This window comes from Camelus ferus, chromosome 19 (assembly GCF_009834535.1).
Source record: "Camelus ferus isolate YT-003-E chromosome 19, BCGSAC_Cfer_1.0, whole genome shotgun sequence".
NCBI classification, from domain to species: Eukaryota; Metazoa; Chordata; class Mammalia; order Artiodactyla; family Camelidae; genus Camelus; species Camelus ferus.
In genome coordinates, this window is record NC_045714.1 from 13,850,662 (window position 1) to 13,869,389 (window position 18,728).

The following is an 18,728-nucleotide window of genomic DNA, read 5'->3' on the forward strand; positions in this document are numbered from 1 at the left end:
CGCCAGGATGGCGCCGCCAGGGGAAACCCCTCCCCTCTCCCCGAGTTCCTGTATCTCGTGAACAGGTGCGAGGACCGCACCACCTCACTGGGTGGTTGTGATCCACCTGACAAAGGCGGGTCTCCATAAATGAAGGACGGATGGTAGATGGACGGGTGGGTGGGCGGGTGGGTGGATGAGGGAGAGAGGAAGGGGGGGAGGCAAGAGTTAATCTTTTGTGAGAAAGCTTTCATAATGTGACGTAGCACCCAAGCAACTGTAAGCTGTTTCTACGGTTTTTCATGTCTCCTGGGAGCACTGTCCACCCACACTCACACATGTCAGCTGCTCCAGGCGGCGTCACCCACCCGATTCGCTCAGCCAGCGCCGACTGTGTGCCTGCCACGCGTTGGTACCAGTTCCAGGCAGGGGTTCCAGGAACCCAGCATGAGCAAGAGGCCGACCTCAGGATGCTCTGCATCTCCCAGGAGAGTCAGGTCAATGTTTGTTGAGTGACTGTCGGAGGGGTAAATCCCAGGACTGGGGGGCTGGGAGGAACGGACCCATTCTGCCTTGGCGGGGCGGGGGGGCTCCCCCGGAGACACCACCACAGCTGATTCGTGGCCTTGGGAACAGTGGAACAGGGGCCAGGATGGGATGGGGCGGCCCCCAGGGTGGGCTGTGTCGGGCAGGGGAGGGGAGAAGTGCTTTCCTGCCCACCGTTTCCGGGACGTGGTGCTGCCCCGGCCCACGGACTGCCACTTGGGACCGGGCCAGCTGGACGGCCGCCCCAGCCTGGGCTGAGCACATTCGTGCATCTGACATCAGCTCCCAGGCCGGCTTAGGGGCGCTGGGGGGCAGAGATGGAGAGTGAAGGCAGGCGGAGGGAGGGACAGAGGGGTGAGTGGAGGGAGGAGAGAGGGGCAGTCTGTCTGCAGCGAGAAGTCCCTTGGAGCCTGTTCCACTGAAGCACGGGGCTGGGAAGTTGGGCTTTTCCCTGAAGCTCCCAGAGGAGCAGCACTTGGGGTAATTCATCCCCCGGAGGCATTTCAGAAGGTCCCTTTCTGCCCTGGACTCCAGAATTCTCCCTCCCTGACGGTGCCAGGGGTGGGGGGGCTGTGGTCCCAGGAGAGAGGTGCCCACCAGGCCTGTCCTACCTGTCACAGAGCAGCTTCTGGGGCCCCGGCTCAGAACAGCTGTGCGGACAGGCCACCTCTGCTGGCTCGGGGCTCCCGCACCCAAGGACTCCAGGCAAGGCTCGGATGGAGGAGGGCGGGGAGGCTCCTCCGGTGCCTCCCTCTCCCACCCAGGTTCATTTGCGTCTTAAAGCTCACACCTGCGTCTGGACAGTCGCCGCTCCTCCCAGGCCGCGGTCAGATGCAAGGTGCTTGCATCTGTGCACTGCAAAGAGGGAGGACAGGCTTGTCTTTCCTTTTGCTGCTTGAATTTCTGGCCTGCAGCTGAACTTGACCCTGAGCATGCTAAAGAAAGGAAGTTTTCCAGATACACGTGTGTGGGGTTGTCTCTTTGGCAAATTGTCCATCCCTGGTTTTGCAACCCCATGGCGGTGCCGTGTGGTCCAGCATCCCCCCTCCTTCCTGCCTTGATCTACACCGTTGGAAGCCGGGCCGCCGAGATGAGGCAGCAGACCCTGTCACCCACTGCCGGGTCATCCCCTGAGAGCCCTGCAGCCAGCGCCCCCCACGCCAGGAAGGGGACCCAGCTGCAGCTGACTCCGTCCTGGGGACTATGTGTCTCTGATGAAACTATAAACAGCCTGTAAACTAAAACCCACACTGATGCACTGTTCTTTCCCCCTCGTCCCCTTCTAGAAAGTTCAGCAGTACACGGTCATTGTTCAGGCCACAGACATGGAAGGAAACCTTAACTACGGCCTCTCCAACACAGCCACCGCCATAATCACCGTGACAGACGTGAACGACAACCCGCCGGAGTTCACGGCGAGCACGGTCAGTGTCCCCGCGGCGTCTGTGGCTGCATGGTAGTTCACTGGTGTTCGGGCAGCTTCTCTCCGTGCTGCTGTCTGAGAGAGGGAGCCTGACAGATGGCAGTAACGAAGGCCCCTGGGCAGGAGTGGAGGTCCAGGTGTCAGAGGCTCTGCTGGGAGCTGGTCCACGCGGGGCGGGGGCGCCAATCCAGCACGGCGACTCCCCGATCCTGAACCTGGCTGATGCCTTGAGAGGCTCCCAGGACACAGCGTGCTGGACACTCCTGCCGAATCTGGAGGAGCAGACCACTGGGGTTCAGGCTCCTGGAAAGGCTGCAGACTCGGCCACTTTGGGGTGTGCGTGTGGCCGTGTGTGCGGTGGGACCTGCTGGGGACACCCGGGTGGAGCCTGGGACGGGGCAGGTCCCTGCAGCAGGAACTTAGCCTTAGCTGGCCCTCCAGGGCCCACTGCCAGCAGGAGGGAAATGCGGCAAGGGGGTCGCTGCTCACACCCGCTGTGCCCGCTGCTGGTGGGCCCCACCCTCTGCGCTGGGGACCCGGCCCTGATCCCGCTGCCAGGGGAAGCCCCTCCCCGTCCCCCGCCCTGAGCTCCCTTACCTCCTGAACAGCTGTGAGGACCTCAGCCACCTCTTTCGGGGTCAGCTCCTGGGGTGGGGTTGGGGGCTGACCGTGCGGATGCATGCCCACCCCGCGGGTGCCCATCCAGAAACACGGCAGGTGCGGGGGCAGAGGAGAGGGTCAGTGAGGGCTCCCAGGGCGGTGCTGGGAGGTTGAGGCCGCAGGCATCCAGGATCTCAGGGTCACCCGCTCCGCCCCGGGGGCCAGGCCGCTGAGTGCCCAGTGGATGAGGGAGTGACAGCAGTAACAAAAACAGTAAGAACTAGAGCTCGAGCCAAGCTGTGCAGCTCCCCCCGCCCCAGCACGGGCCAGGGCCTCCCGGTCAGCCTCTGGGAGGGTCAGGGCCCAGACATGGAGGAGGCTGCCAAGGCTCAGAGAGGCTAAGTCTCTGGCCAAAGCCACACAGCCCGTGAGTGGGAGCAGCTGGGATTGGACCCCAGAAGCTGCACTCTCATGCCGCAGTGGTGGGGGGGGGGCCAGGGGAAGGGAGGTGGGGGGACAGAGAGGAGACCCCTCCTGCTCCCTGTGGGTGGGTCGGCCTGCAGCGAAGGCCCCTCACAGGTCAGAGCCCCTGGCAATGAGCCCCGCACAGTGTCCAAGCATCCCCGCACATCTCTGCAACTCTGCTTCCTGGCCCCACCCTCCCCCTGAGTCCCACGTCCCCGCCTGCCCCGTCCCCGCATCCCGCATCCCGCATCCCGCATCCCAGAGCCCCATCTCTGGGTCCTGCTGGACCAGGCCGGGGAGGGCTGTCCCTGGAGGTGGCACAGCGGCCTCGACCGTGGGGACACAGCGCCATCTGGTGGATGGATGGCAGATCGCAGCTCAGGCCCCTGCCCACTGGTGAGGGGGGATGGCTTCCGCTCTGTTTGCTCTAGGGGGCAGTGGGCAGTGGCAGGGAAGGCTCAGGGCCAGCGTCCCAGTGAGTCTGGAAATGAGGGAAGCAGCTCACCGTTCGCTGCTCTGAGGTCTGAGGTCCTTACAGCATCCGGCACAAATTTCGAGTGAAAATTCCCTCTGGCCAGCAGCCACCCCACGCCCGTCCCCCAGGGCAGCCCCTCCTCCGACGCCCATTCTCGGACGTCACGTGAATGAAGTTGCACGGGGCATGCGTTCTCCAGAGCCTCCCATCGTGGTGTAATGCGCCAGGAGGCACCTTGTTGCCTCAGCTCAGCCGACAGGCCCCTCCCCTCTGGGTCCTTTCATTCTCAGCTTGGACCCTTTGGAACGTTCGTGAACAAATTTTCGTTGCATCACCTGCTCCATTTAATCGTTATCTCTTTTCTAAGAATTAATCTGAGGTTTTGACTGGGTAATTCACACACACAGTACAGGAACTTAAAGGTCTAAGACACCGTAGTCTGAGACGGCGCCCAGCCTCTACCTTATGTTTTCACCCCACCCCTTGCGTTGTTTTTGTCTTTTCTGCTCCTGGTACGTCTTGGAGACCTTTCCATATGTGTAGATTCTCAACGGACTTGGAATTTTATTTCAATGCGTGTTTAGAAGTAACTTCAAGCTCACGGAAAAGTTGCAGGAACAGGAGAGTGGCCAGCGCGCAGACCCGTGGGCACCGTCAGCTGCGCACCCGCTGCTCCCGGCAGACGCGCCCGCGGGCTCCTCTCCGAGCTGCTCGGGGGCCAGTTGTGTGCCCGACGGCCCTCCGTCCAAGTGCTTCTGAGTGTATTTCCTAAGGGGGCTTTTCTGACTGGCCCTGGCAGTTGTCAGGAAAAAGGCTGCTACCCCTGTGTACCAGAGACAGCTGAGGTCCAGAGGGTTCATCCCGGGCTGTCGAGGTCACGCAGTGAGACGGAGCTGGACCCTCATCTGCGCCCTCAGGCCCCAGCTTTGCACCACACCCCTGTCCTCTGAGACCCTAGATGTGTCTTCTGAGACGGGGCATCCTTGCCTTCCCAGCCCCCATGTCCTCTGCACCTGCCAGCACCCCCTTCCCCCACCCCCTGCAGCTCCAGGGAGGGGCCCCGAGGCTGCGCCGACACCGAGCTCCTGCGGGCAGGCCCACGTCCCCAGCGCTGGCCTGGCTTTGACGGCCTGGCTTCAGGTGCCTCTTCCTGCTCGTCTGAGCCTCGCCGCCCTTCTGCACCTCAGCCACGCTCAGCCCCGCTGCCCACCGCTGACCCCCCAGAGGGGCCAGGTCCTGCAGGCCGGGGGGGGGGGGGGCTAACCTTCCGATGGCGTGAAGCTCTCGGCTCTCGTGTCTGCCCCTCTGCACTGCGGCGTCTGCACGAGGGGAGGGAAGATACTCAGCAAGGAGTCCCTGGCCCTCACACTCCTCTGGAAACCGCAGCCCAGGAAGTACACCAAGGCCAGGGGCGAAATTTGCATTTGACCCAAGGAAGTGCCCGGAGCACACCCCGGGGAAGCAAGGTGGGCACAGCCCGCGTCCCTGGACGTCCTGTCCGCCCCTCTTGGGACTGTTCATCAGAAGGACGCTTCTCCAGGCCTCCCGAAGGGCTCAGGCGTCTTCCCGGAGACGCCGCCCCACCTCTGCCCCACGTCCCCGGCCAGAGGACCACACGGGGGCCTAACAAACGTGCAGCCTCAGCATAGTCGGACCTGGGGGGCAGCGACGTGCGCACGTGGGGACGGGACTGCTAATGTCCCAGGGCCACACGCTGTGAGGTGTCCCCGCGGGACAGGTGCCCGGCAGGGCCGCAGGATGCCGTCTGCGGGGCGCAACGGGGCGGGCGGGCGGAGGCCCGGGGCTGGCCCCCCCACACGGCCTGGCTGGTTGTGCAGAGCTCGATCAGAACAGTCAGGCGCTGAAGAGGTGGGGAGGGATTTGCGCATCCGAGTCCTATTCTTAAATGTTAATTAAAAGTCATTCTCCCTTCGCCAGACTGGGCCCCCGGGACACAACAGGCAGACCCTGCCCCCAGGGCCTCCTGCCGCCTTCTGCCAGCCCAGCCCCTCAACACCCACACACACGCCCACAGTCAGGAAGCCCCCACTGCCCACCCCTGTGCCCCCCCCCCCCGGCTGTGCGACCTTGGGCTGGGAGCCAGACCTCTCTGGGCACCACTTTAGATCTAAGTGCTACGCCACCTCAAGGTGGAGGCCGAGCGTCCCCTGACCTACAGGAAGCTCGTTCTCCGCCCCAAACCTGCGGTGGGTGGCACCCGGCCCCCATCACAGGGCTCTGGGCGGGCGCTGGGCAGACGGTCCCAGCGCTGCTTCGGGTGAGGGGCTCACAGCAGAGGTGCCGAAGCACTCGTGCCTTCTCCTTATCTGTTACAAAAGGGGGCGGTGGTCCTTACGGAACATCGTGCTGCAGTTTAAGGCTACAGTCTACCCCCAGGTAAGCACAAATGAAAGGAAGCTAAGTGTTAGAGAAAAGCAGGGCTGAGCTCATGGCTCCCCTCCAGGTCCTCTGAAGAGGGGCGAGAGGGTGACAGGCACCCCGCCCTGCGTCTGCTCAGCCAGGGTCCACGTGGGTCACCCCGCAAGGGGTGAAACACGGCTCAGAGGCCGGGGCAGTGATTCGGGGCGCTGCAGGTCGCGGCCCCCACATTTCGAGGTTCTTCTTGGGACGGTGTTCACAGTGCCATCCTCGGAGCGGCCGGGCGGAGGGCCAGCCTCAGCTCTGGGGCTTAGACGCACCGTGGCCCGCCCCGGTACCCCCCGGGGGACTGGCTGCCGGGCCCCTCCAGACCAACAGTGGCCCCCATCTGGCCGGAGCCCTGGGAGTCCCCGATCTCAGCTTTTCAACTACTTCCATAAACTGGTGAGAAGGGGGAAGCTGCGGCCCAGCATGAGCTCCGGAGGGTGAGGACATGGTGTCTCAGAACTGGAACGGCCTCGGTGCCCTTAGTGGTGCGTGGACGCTGGGTACAGACCTCTGCCGTGAACAGCTCGCTGGAGCCGCTGCTCCAAGGACCGGCGCCCCCGCCCCCTCCTGACATCACAGCCCACCATGCCGCCGGGCCGCGCCACTTCCCGGGAGGCCGCCCCCACTTCCCGGGAGGCCGCCCTTCCAGCGATCTTCACATGGGGGTGGTGACCGTTTCCTCGGGCCCCACGCAGACGGGGGAGCCGGGGGCGGGGTGCTAGGGCCAGATTCCCTGGCTCCCACACTGACCTTCCGCAGACTCCAGAGCTCTCTGTGCCTTGGGTCCTTCGTCTGTAAGGTGAGGGACACCGGTTCCTGCCTGATGGGGCGCATCCCTGGAGGCCAGTCACCCAGCGGGCACCCACACTCGGGGAGACTCGCTGAATAAGAGGTGACAGGGCTGTTGTCCCTCTGCTCTGTTATTCATAACAATTCCACCCCGGGCAGAAACCAGCCGTCTGTGCAAGCTGCTTGGAACATCATGGGCAGGTCCTCAGTGAGGCCAGGAGCCCTCCCTTTCTGGAAGGAGAGCCATCAAGCCCGCTGCGCACCAAACGGGGAGGGGGAACTTCAAGTTATTCTTCAGCTAACGGCTGGGTCCCTTCCCAGACTTGGCGCCACTCCCTTGCTCTCACAGCGGCCGCGGGGGCTCCGGGGGCTGCTGGCCACATCTCCTCCCTGTGGGGGGAGGAACAAAGCCGGCCCCCAGGTCCCTCTGGTCACAAGCCTCCAGTCCCACCAATCAGCTCCTGATTCCGCACTCAGAAACCAACAGAAACCGTCATTGTTTCACTGGGTAGAAAACTGACTTTCAGAAATTAAAGTCATCAGAACGTCACGCCGTCCCCACCTCACAATCCTGCTCCCAACACCTCTGTCCCCCTCAGGCTGATGTCCCTGCGGTCAGGACCCGCCTCTCTCCAGAGCCCCAACTGCGTGGCCCCCAGGGCCCACGCGGGGCAGAAAAGTTAAAAGAGGAGAAAGAGAAGGGGCTCGGAGGCCCCAGGGGCAGGGGGACACGAGGAGGAGAGCCGTGGAAACTGCAAATAACAAACTGAAAACAAAAGAAACAAAAATGAAAGCTGTGGGAATGTCGGAGCAGCACCACCACTGCAGGTTTTCCCAGAGGCCGGGGCCACGGGTCTCGCGTGTGGACAGGCTCATTCTGGGGCCCTCGGCCCAGCGGAGGGGCCTCGCTGTCCTCACCCACAGCCGCCTTTGTGCTACCGTGACCGTCCCCTGGGAGCCGCGCGCGTGTCTGCCGCCCAGCTGGGGTTGTGCTTGGACGGCCCTGGCGTGGACAGGAAATCCGCCGTGGCCCTCGGGATGGGGGTACGTGGGGATCGCCGGCAGGGCGAGAAGCTCCGTCCCAACGCTCTTAAGATCCGTCCTTTCCCAAATACCCGCCTTTGCATCCGATGGGGCAGGAGAGAGGCTTCCCCTGTGCCTGAAAACCCCCCAAAATTAAATTTAAAACTCATTATGGCTAGGGGAAGGTTAATAAGAAAATCCTAAACCAGACTTACCAGCTTAAGGCCTCCTTTGTGAACCTTTATTAAATGTGCATGAATTAAAATGGACTTTTCAAATAAACTTCACCTGGAAGTTGGAAGGAATTGGACTCAGGGACACACTACTCTCCCCACGCCGTCAAAGGCCTGTGGTCCTCGGGGGACCGGAGTGAGGGCCTCACCGGGCGTGCCGCCCCCCTCAGAAGGTGCACCCGAAACTCGGCTGTAAGGGACGGGGGGTCCCAGGTGAGCACCAGAATCCACCCCAGCTGTTTAAGCAGAGACGGAAGCTGCCAAATCCGAGGGCCGGGTGCTCCTGGCAGAGCCCCCGCCTACTGCCACCGCCAGGTGCGGACACCACAGATCCCCCCCCCCAGTGCCGGACAAGGTGCGACCACCTGCCTTCCGCCACTGCAGGCGCCACAAGGCCTCTCGCCTCTCTCCTGAGTCAGTCGTGCAGGCGTGTCTCACCGCCAGATTCTAGACCACCCGACCAGGTCGTGACTGAGGAGCAGGATGAGAAACCAAGTTCCCAGGAAAATAAAGATACAAATTCAGAAGGTGCTGGAGATGGCAGCGTAACTGACATCCACTACACTGGCCTGCAACGTAGAGCGAATCCCCGCACCTCACAGATGCTGAAAAGGACTAGGATCTGGCTTCAGGCCTGGCTGGATCCAGCCATCGGGCTGAGTAGCCCTGCTGTCCCTCTGGCGGGCACCCTGAGGCTGTGACACGGAGCCTCACCATCCCACAAGGACATCAGCTCCCGAGGGCAGAGCGCCGTCCGCCTGCCCCCTGCTGAGTCTCCAGGGCCTGGCTGGGAGGGCTCGACAGGTGTCTGACCGAGGGAAGAGCCGGCCGCCACCCCCCTGGGCACAGACTCCTCCCCTCCAGGGCCCGGCTTGACTTCTCCAGGCGCCTCTGAGAAGCCCGGCCTGGGCACCTGGCAGCCAGTTCCCCGCCCCGACCACTGTCGGGAGCAAGAGGACGGGATGGGGGGGTCTGTCCCCACAGGGAAAACCGGAGGGGCAGCAGCACCGTCCTCCCAATCCCACAGGAGAACCTTGTCCTGAGGGGGAACAGCGTCTAAGGGCCACCGTCCCAGACAGCAGCGGTCCCACTGCACAAGATCCCACTTAGGACAGATGCAGGTTTTCTTGCTGACGAGGTGATGGTCCCGGGGTCTGAAGGCTCACGGCGCCAGGTGACAGACAGGCCCTCTGCACACGGGCCCTGAGCGGCCGGGCTGCGGGGCTTCATCTAGAATTGAGTCAGGGCCAGGACGCCGGCTAAAGAACAACTTCGGAGCCTCTGAAATACAGATAAAGGGCTGCACTCCCGCCCGGGATTGACCTAGAACCCTGCCCCACGCCTGAGGAGCGGTGCGCTCTCAGCCCCCCTCGCGCTTCTCCTGCTGGGGGCGGGCGAGCCTCCCCCTTTCCTGTGCACGTACACCGAGGCTCTGATCACGGCTGCCTGCGTGTTCATTCGCTCGTTCATTCATTCGTCCACGTGTGCATCACCTGGACCATCTTCCCCTGAATGCCGTTATCCGCGGGGCTGTGATCTCCGCGTCCCCCAGCCTCGCTCACAGGAGATGCTCACTAAACACAGCACTGGTGGTCTGGGAGAATCTGCAGGACACGTCACCTCCTTCTCCCCATCCCTTTGTGGCCCCCAAGGTCTCGTAACCTCCCTTGTTTCTGTTTCTTCATCTGTAAAATGTGGGCAAGAACAGGAGTCCCCTGAGGAACAGTGGGCGGAGGCCCGGCACAGAGGGGCCCCTGGTAACTGTCAAGGGCTGCACTGCTGTGAACACAACGAGAAATCCCTAGACGTCCGTCCAGACTTTGTCTCCGGATTTTGTGCCCTCTGCACAGTGACAGCACTGGCCACACAATTTGCGGGGCCTGATGCAAGATAAGAATGCAGGGCCCTCATTCACAAATTATCAAGAATTTCCAGATGGTGACAGCAAAGCAAAAAGCAAGCTCGGGGCCCTTCTGAGGGGGGCCACATCTCCAAGGCAGTGATCTGCACCTGGTAAGAGGTGCTCAGATTTCTATCATCACCTCAGCAATAACGCCGACATCCCCCACCCCACGTGCACACACACACACACACAGAGGCTTTGCCTACGTGTAACTGTTGCTGCCACGTGAGCCACACTTATGGAGGCGTGGCTGCAGCCCTCACTGTGCTGTGGCAGGAAAAGGGCTGAGGCTCCATGTTTGGTCGTCTGCACATCTGCCGCTGCTGACCCCAGGCCCCAGGCCTGTGCTGGGACCACGGGGCTGGCAAGAGCCCAGAGGTGATGTGGCTCAGGAAGCCCTGTGCAGCTGCCACCCCTCTACTGTTCATCTCCCAACTTGCAAGCACATCCTCATGGTCTCCTGGAAGCCCTGGGCATTTTGATGGGTCCCCAGTCGCACATGGGAAAGGCTAGAAGGGATCTAGGAGAGCGACCTGGCATGTGTGTGCATGTGTCTGCACGTGTGTGCTTGTGTGTGCGTGTTTGCATGTGTGTGTGTCTGTGCGTGTGTGCATGTCTGCATGTGTCTGTGTGTATGTGTGTCTGCATGTGTTTGCACGTGTGTGCGTGTTTCTGCATGTGTGTGCGTGTCTGTGTGTGCACGTGTCTGTGTGTGCATGTGTACGTGTCTGCATGTGTCTGCGTGTGTGCACGTCTGCATGTGTGTGCATGTGTGTGTGCGTGCATGTGTGCATGTGTGCGTCTGCATGTGTGTGCGTGTCTGTGTGTGCATGTGTCTGTGCGTGTCTGCGTGTGCATTTGTGTATGTGTCTGTGCATGTGTATGCATGTCTGCGTGTGTGCGTGTCTGCATGTGTGTGCGTGCGTCTGCGTGCGTGTGCGTGTGCGTGCGTGTGCAGGGCTTAGTTTGGAGGTGGCTACGTACAGATGAGCCTCAGGCCTTGCTCAGCCTCAGCCAGAGGAAGCAGAGCCCTCTAGAGATGCCACCTCGTCCGCATGGACATGGACATGGACATGGACATGGACATGGACATGGGCTGGGCCCACCCGTGGGAATCACCGTGTCTGGGAGCAGCTAGAGGCAGAGAGCACCTCCCCGGGGGTTGGCAGAGAATCTGACCTCTCTAGGCTTCCATGCGGGAGCATAACGTTCTCTTTTCTTACACTTGGCAGTATGCAGGGGAAGTCCCCGAAAACCGGGTGGAGACGGTGGTTGCCAACCTCACCGTGATGGACCGAGATCAGCCCCACTCCCCAAACTGGAATGCTGTCTACCGCATCATCAGCGGGGACCCCTCGGGCCACTTCAGCATCCGCACAGACCCCGTCACCAACGAAGGCATGGTCACCGTGGTGAAGGTGGGTGCTCACCACACTTCCTGCCAGGCACCCCAAGCTCTGCCCCACCACATGCCCCAGGACAAATTTAACAGAAATGCTAGTCTGGTTCAGTGCCTGCGACCCACAGGGGCAGGCACTCATCCAAGGGCAAAGGTCTGTGCCCAGCCTGTCAGGGACTGGCCACGTGACCCCCAGGGACTCTGCAGGCCTGACCTGCGACCCACCCGACCCCGAAGAGAGAACTCTCCCGTCTTCTCCCTGAAAGCCCCACTTCCCTCTAATCTCTTACGGGGGGAGTCCCGCTAGGAGACTGTCTAATGTTAAGCCATCCTTGCGTTCCTGAGATGAATCCACTTCAGTCACGGAGGAGTATTTGGTTTTAATATGTTGCAGGACTTGTATTGCTAATACCTGAAGATTTCTCATGTATTTTTCTGAGCAATTTAGGCCTATTTCCTTTCCCATACTGTCTTTATCTAAGGTTTTGGTATTGAGATCGTGGACCAATCTTAAGAAATACTGGGGATGGGGAAGGTTGGGTCACAAAGTGGTGCACAAGGGAGCTGGGGGAGCCCTCCAGTGTCGTGGTGGTGGACACAGAGCCCTAAGCACTTGTGAAAATCCACAAGTGAATCTTACTGTATGTAAACTTTAAAATAAGCTTTTAAATTTGAGCTGAAAGCACACACAGCCATGTGGTCCCCACAAGTCACAGGTCACTATGTCCTCAGTGGGATTCAGCAGCTGGTGCCACACTTTCCCCATTTGTCTTTCATTTCTGTTGTTTTTTTTCCATACAGGGCGTTCCTCTAAAATGTCTTTTTAAAGTCTGTTAAGGCAAGACGTTCCATCATATTTTTTAACACCTTTATTATGCTCTGGTTCCTGTCCAGTAAACTACACATATTTCAGTGTACAGTCTGATGAGCTTTAGTAGACGCACACACCAGTGAAACCACCGCCACAATCAAGAAAGCGAGCATTTCCCTCCCTCCCCAAGAGGTGCAGTTTATCCCTTCTCACCCCCTTTACCCTCTGGTAGCCATAAGTTTGTTCTCTATGTCTGAGTCTGTTTCTGTTTGGTAGATAAGTTCATTTGTGTCCCTTTTTTTTAGATTCCACATATAAGCAATATATGGCATTTTTCTTTCTCTTTCGGGCTTACTTCACTTAGAATGATGATCCCCAGGTCCATCCATGTTGCTGCAAATGGCATTATTTTATCCTTTTTTTGCGGTTGAGTAGTATTCCATTGTGTGTATGTATATGTGTGTGTGTATTATCTTTTTTATCCAGTCACCTATTGACGGACATTTGGGCTGTTTCCATGTCTTGGCTATCATAAATAGTGCTGCTATGAATGTTGGGGTGTATGTGTCTTTTGGGGTTATATTTTCCTCCGGGTATATACTCAGGAGTGGGATTGCTGGATCATATGGTAAGTCTATTTTTAGTTTTTTAAGGAACCTCCATATATTATTTTCCATAGTGGCTGCCCTAATTTACATTCCCACCAACAGTGCAGGAGGGCTCCCGTTTCCCCGCACCCTCTTCAGCATTTATCATTTGTAGACTTTTTATTGATGGCCATTCTGGCTGGTGTGAGGTGATATCTCATTGTAGTTCTGATTTGCATTTCTCTGATAATTAGTGATACTGAGCATCTTTTCATGTGCTTCTTGGCCATTGCATGTCTTCTTTGGAGAGATGTCTAGGTCTTCTGCCCATTTTTGGATTGGGTTGTTGTTTTTTTTTAATTAAGGTATATAAGCTGTTTATGTATTTTGGAAATTAGTCCCTTTTCAGTTGCATCATTTGCAAATATTTTCTCCCATTGCATAGGTTTTCTTTTCATTTTGTTGATGGTTTCCTTAGCTGTGCAAAATCTTCTAAGTTTAATTATATCCTATTGTTTATTTTTGCCTTTATTTCCATTACTCTAGGAGCTGGTCCCAAAAAAGTATATTGCCGTGATTTATGTCCAAGCGTGTTCTGCCTGTGTTTTCCTCTGGGAGTTTTATAGTATCTGGTCTTACACTTAGGTCTTTAATCCGTTTTGAATTTATTTTGTATATGGAGTTAGAGAACGTTCTAATTTCAGTCTTTCACAGGCAGCTGTCCAGTTTTGCCAGCACCACTTACTGAAGAGGCTGTCTTTCCTCCATTGTACATTCCTGCCTCCCTTGTCGGAGAGCAACTGCCCACAGGGCATGGGTTTATTTCTGGGCTCTCTATCCTGCTCCATTGATCTAGGTGTCTGTTTTTGTGCCAGTACCGTATTGTTTTGACCACTGTAGCTTTGTAGTATAGTCTGAAGTCAGGGAGTGTGATTCCCCTGGCTCTGTTCTTGTTTTTCAAGATTATTTTGGCTATTTGTGGTCTTCTGTGTTTCCATACAAATTTTAACATTTTTTGTTCCAGCTCTGTGGAAAATGTCATTGGTAATTTGATAGGGATTGCATTGAATCTGTATATTGCCTTGCGTAGTGTGAACATTTTAACAATATTGACTCTTCCAATCCAGAACACGGTCTATCTTTCCATTTGTTTATGTCGTCTTCAGTTTCCTTCATCAGCGTCTTACAGTGTCCGAGTGCAGGTCTTTTGCCTCCTTGGGTAGGGTTACTCCTAGGTGTGTTATCCGTTTTGCTGCGATGGTACATGATGGTTTCCTTAATTTCTTTTCCTGCTATTTCACTGTTAGTGCATAGAAATGCAGCTGATTTGTGTATATTAACTTTGTGTCCTGCAACTTTAACCAAATTCATTGATGAGCTCTAGTGGTTTTCTGGTCACTCCTTTAGGGTTTTCTGTGATAGCGCCATGTCATCTGCAGTGAGAGTCTTACTTCTCCTTTTCCAGCTTGGACTCCTTTCATTTCTTTTCTCTGGTTGCCGTGGCTAGGACTTCCAAAACCGTGTTGAATAAAAGTGGTGAGAGGGGGCCTCCTTGCCTAGTTCCCAATCTTAGAGGAAATGCTTTCAGCTTTTCCCCATTAAGTATGATGTCAGCTGTGGGTTTTTCATATATGGCCTTTATTATGTTGAGGTGTGTTCCCTCTATGACCATCCTCTGGAGGAGAGTTTTTATCATAAATGGATGTTGTATTTTATCAAAAGCTTTTTCTGTATCTATTTAGATTATCGTATGGCTTTTGCTCTCCAGTTTGTTAGTGTGGTGTGTCACACTGACTGTTCACAGACACTGGACAACCCTTGTATCCCTGGAACAACCCCACTTGGTCACGGTGTGTGACCCTCCAATGCCTTGTTGGAGTCGACTTGCTAGTGTTTGGTTGAGGACTTTTGCGTCTATGTTCATGAGTGATATTGGCCTGTAATTTTTTTGTGTGATATCTTTGTCTGATTTTGGTTTCAGGGTGATGATGGCCTCATAGAATGAGTTTGGAAGTGTTCATCTGCAGTTTTTTGGAATAGTTTCAGAAGGACAGGTGTTCACTCATCTCTAAATGTTTGGTAGAATCCACCTGTGAAGCCGTCTGGTCCTGGACTTTTGTTGGTTGAGTTTTTTAGTCACTGATTCAATTTTAGTGCTGATAATTGGTCTGTTCATATTGTCTGTTTCCTCCTGGTTCAGTCTTGGCAAGTTGTGCCTAAGACACTGTCCATTTCTCGTACGTTGTCCTTCTGGTTGGCATACACTTGCTCCTAGTGTCCTTTTATGTTCCCTTGAATTTCTGTGGTGTCAGTTGTAACTTCCCTTTTTCACTTCTGATTTTGTTCATTTGGGCCCTCTCCCTTTTTTTCTTGATGATTCTGGCTAAAGGTTTATCAATTTTGTTTATCTTTGCGAAGAATCAACTTTTAGTTTCATTGATCTTTTCTATTTTTTTTTTAGTTTCATTTATTTTATTTAATTTATTTCTGCTCTAATCTTTATGATTCCTTTTCTTCTACTAACTTCGGGTTTTGTTTGTTTTTCTCCAGCTGCTTTAGGTGTGAGGTTAGGTTGTTGACCTGAGATTTTCCTTGTTTCCTAAGGTGGGCTTGTATCACTATAAACTTCCCTCCTAGAACTGCCTTTGCTGCATCCCAGAGGTTTTGGGTTGTTGTGTTTTTGTTTTCATTGGTCTCAAAGTACTTTCTGATTTCCTCTTTGACTTCTCCAGTGATCCACTGGTGGTTTAGTAGCACATTGTTTGGCCTCCACGTGTTTGCAGTTTTTTGCAGTTTTTTCTTGTAGTTGATTTCTAACCTTACGGTGTTGTGGTCAGAAAAGACAGTAGGTACAACTTCAGTTTTCTTAAAGTTACGGAGGCTTCCTTTGTGGGCCAGCGTGTGGCTGATTCTGGAGAATGTTTTGTGTGCACTTGAGAAGAATGTGTATCCTGTTGCTTTTGGGTAGAATGCTCTATAGATATCAATTGGGTCGATCTGGTTTAATATGTCATTTAGGGCCTGTATTTCCTTATTGATTTTCTGCCTGGATGACGTGTCCACTGATGTAAGAGGGGTGTTAGGTCCCCCACTGTTATTGTGTTATTGTCGATTTCTCCTTTTATGTCTGTTAACAGTTGCCTTATATGTGGAGGTGCTCCTGTGTTGGGTGCACGTATATTTACAATTGCTACATCTTCTTCTTGGATTGATCCCTTGAGCGTTGTGTAGTGTCCTTTTGCTCTTGTAACAGTCTTTATTTTAAAGTCCAAATTTTGCCTGATATAAGTATTGCTACACCAGCTCTCTTTTGGTCTCTGCATGGAATATCTTCTTCCACCCCCTCACCTTCAGCCTGCAGGTGTCTCTAGCTCTGAAGTGGGTCTCTGGCAGACGGCATGTATATGGGTCTCGTTTTTGTATCCATTCAGCCCATCTGTGTCTTTTGGTTGGAGTGTTTAATCCACTTACATTTAAGGTAATTATCCATACCTATGTTCTTATTGCCATTTTGTTAATTGTTTTGGGTTTGTTTTGTAGGTCTTTTTTTTTTCTCTTCTTTTTGTTCTCTTTTTTATGATTTGATGAGAAGTTCCTTTAACATTTGTCGTAAAGCTGGTTTGGTGGTGCTGAGTTCTTTTAGCTTTTGTTTATCTGTGAAGATTTTGATTTCTCCATCAAATCTGAACGCGAGCCTTGCTGGATAGAATTATTCTTGGTTAAGTTTTTCCCTTTCATCACTTTAAATATATCGTGCCACCCCCTTCTGGCCTGTAGAGTTTCTGCTGAAAAAGCAGCTGATAGCCTTACGGGAGCCCCCGTGGGTGTTATTTGTTGCTTTTCTCCTGCTGATGTTAATATTTTCTCCTTCTCCTTAGTTTTTGTCAGCGTGGTGACTGTGTGCCTCGGTGTGTCCCTCTTTGGGCTGATCCTGTGTGGTGCTGCCTGCGCTTCCTGGACTTGGGTGACTGTTCCCTTTCCCAGGTTGGGGGAATTTTCAGTGATTATCGCCTCAAAGATTTCCTCAGGTCCTTTCTCTCTTTTCTTTCTGGGACCCTTGTAATGCGAGTATTAGAGTGCTTCGTGTCCCAGAGTTCTCTTAAATTGTCCTCATTTCTTTTTTCTTTTTTCTTTTTTTTCTGTTCTGCAGTAGTGATTTCCACTAATCTGTCTTCTAGCTCATTGTCAGTTCTTCTGCCTCATTCAGTCTATTCTTGGTTCCTCCTAGTGTGTTGTTCATTTCAGTGGTTTTATTCTTCAGCTCTGGATACTCTTTATATTTTCTAACTCTTTGCGAAAAACTTCACTCTGTGCATCTGTACTCCTCTTGAGTTCTCTGAACATCCTCACCATCATTACTTTAAACTCTTTCTGGGATAAATTGCCTATCTCCTCATCGCTTATTTCTTCTACTGGGATTTTATCTTGTGCCTTGGCCTGGGAGATACTCCTCTGCCACCTCATCTTATCTTCCTATTTGTATTTTTAGGTAGGTTAGTTACATTTCTCGACCTTGGAGAGGTGGCCCTCTGTGGGAGACGTCCAATGTGTCCCGCAGTGCACTCCTCTCTTGTCACCCAAGGGCCAGAGTCTAGCCAATCCCAGTGTAGAGTCTGGCCTGTGTTTGTGGATTCCTTCCACAGCCTTTGGGATGTTGTTTTCTTATTTCTGGTATCTGCCCCTTGTGGGTAAGGCTGGACTAGAGGCTTATGCAGGTTTCCTGGCAGGAGGGGCCGGTGCCTGCCCACTGCTGGGTGGAGCTTGGTCCTGGACCTCTGGTGGGCAGGGCTGTGTCTAGAGGCCTTTGTGGCTCAGGAAGTCTGCAGACGGGTGAGGCTGTTCCCACCCAGTATGTTGTTTGGCCTGAGGCGTCCCAGCCCTAGGCCTACAGGCTTCTGGGTGAGGCTGGGTCTTGGTGCTAATGATCCAATCAAGATGTCAGCCTCCAGGAAAGCTCATGAAGATGAACACTCCTGGAATGTCTGCTACCAGCTTTTATGTCCCCTGGGTGAGCCGCAGCCATCCCCACCTCCCCAGAAGATCCTCCAAAATCAGCAGGCAGATCTGGCCCAGGCTCCTATGAAATCACTGCCTCTACCCCTGCATCTGGCGCACGTGAGATTCTGTGTGCGCTTCCCAAGAGAATGGGGTCTCTGTTTCCCCCAGTCCAGTGGGGCTCCTGGAGCTAGGCACCACTGGCCTTCAAAACCAGATGTCCTGGGGTCTCCTCCTCCTCCCAAGGCCAGAACCCCGGGCCGGGGAGCCTGATGTGGCGCTCGCAACTCGCCCCTGGGGGAGGGCCTCTGTGCCTTAATCATTCTTCAGCAGTGGGTCGCCCTCCTCTGGGGGGTATGGGGCCCGATCATACCGCAAGCACGCCCCTCTCACCGTCCTGCTGTGGTTCCCTCTTTATGTTTCCAGTTGAAGATCTTTTTTGCCAGGTTCCAGCCTTTTCTCAGTGGTCGTTTAGCAGCCAGCTGTGGTTTCGTTGTAGTCGCGAGGAGAGGCGCGCTCGTGGTCCCGCCGCTCCACCATCTTGACCAGAAAGCCCCCGAGGTGTTCCACCCGAGAAAGCGCCTCCCGACTAGCATCCTGGGCTTCGGGAGAGGCACCATCCTCGCAGACAGTCCGTCTCCGAGGACGGGCGCCGGGGGGCCTGGGGAGCGGCGGGGGGCACAGGAGGTGGAGGGGCAGGCAGGGGCCCCGGCGGCCCAGCCCCGGGGGCTCCGGTGCCCTGGGGCCGTCTGCTCTCGCCGCCAGGACTGGGTCCGTGCTCCCTGCCCTGGCACGGCCAGCCGCCCCCTCGAGCCTCCGTTTCCTCGTACAGAAAAATGAAGCTAATTGTGGGACCTGCGCCCAGGTTTACTGGCAGCATTAAACAGATCCTGGATGTAAGGGACTCGCGACAGCAGCGGGCCCGCAGCAAGCGCGCAGTCCACAGTCAGGATGAGCTGCTACCGCCACCGCGTTCGTCCCCACCATCGTCATCGTCGCCACAGACTAGTTGCTCTCCCGGCTCAAGGCTCCATGAGTGAACAGCTCCTCTGCTCTCAGAGCCCAGCCCCCAG

General features: G+C 55.6%; 1 protein-coding gene across 5 annotated transcripts in view; it reads left to right on the forward strand.

Moving 5' to 3' along the window:
• CDH4 (cadherin 4) overlaps positions 1–18,728 on the forward strand; it is a 465,344-nt gene that overhangs the window by 428,120 nt on the left and 18,496 nt on the right. For all 5 annotated transcript variants that reach the window (XM_032461481.1, XM_032461482.1, XM_032461485.1 and 2 more), the window contains 2 exons: positions 1,812–1,949; positions 11,096–11,281. In XM_032461481.1, coding sequence (XP_032317372.1) covers positions 1,812–1,949; positions 11,096–11,281 — 324 coding nt within the window. The remainder of the gene's footprint in view (positions 1–1,811; positions 1,950–11,095; positions 11,282–18,728) is intronic.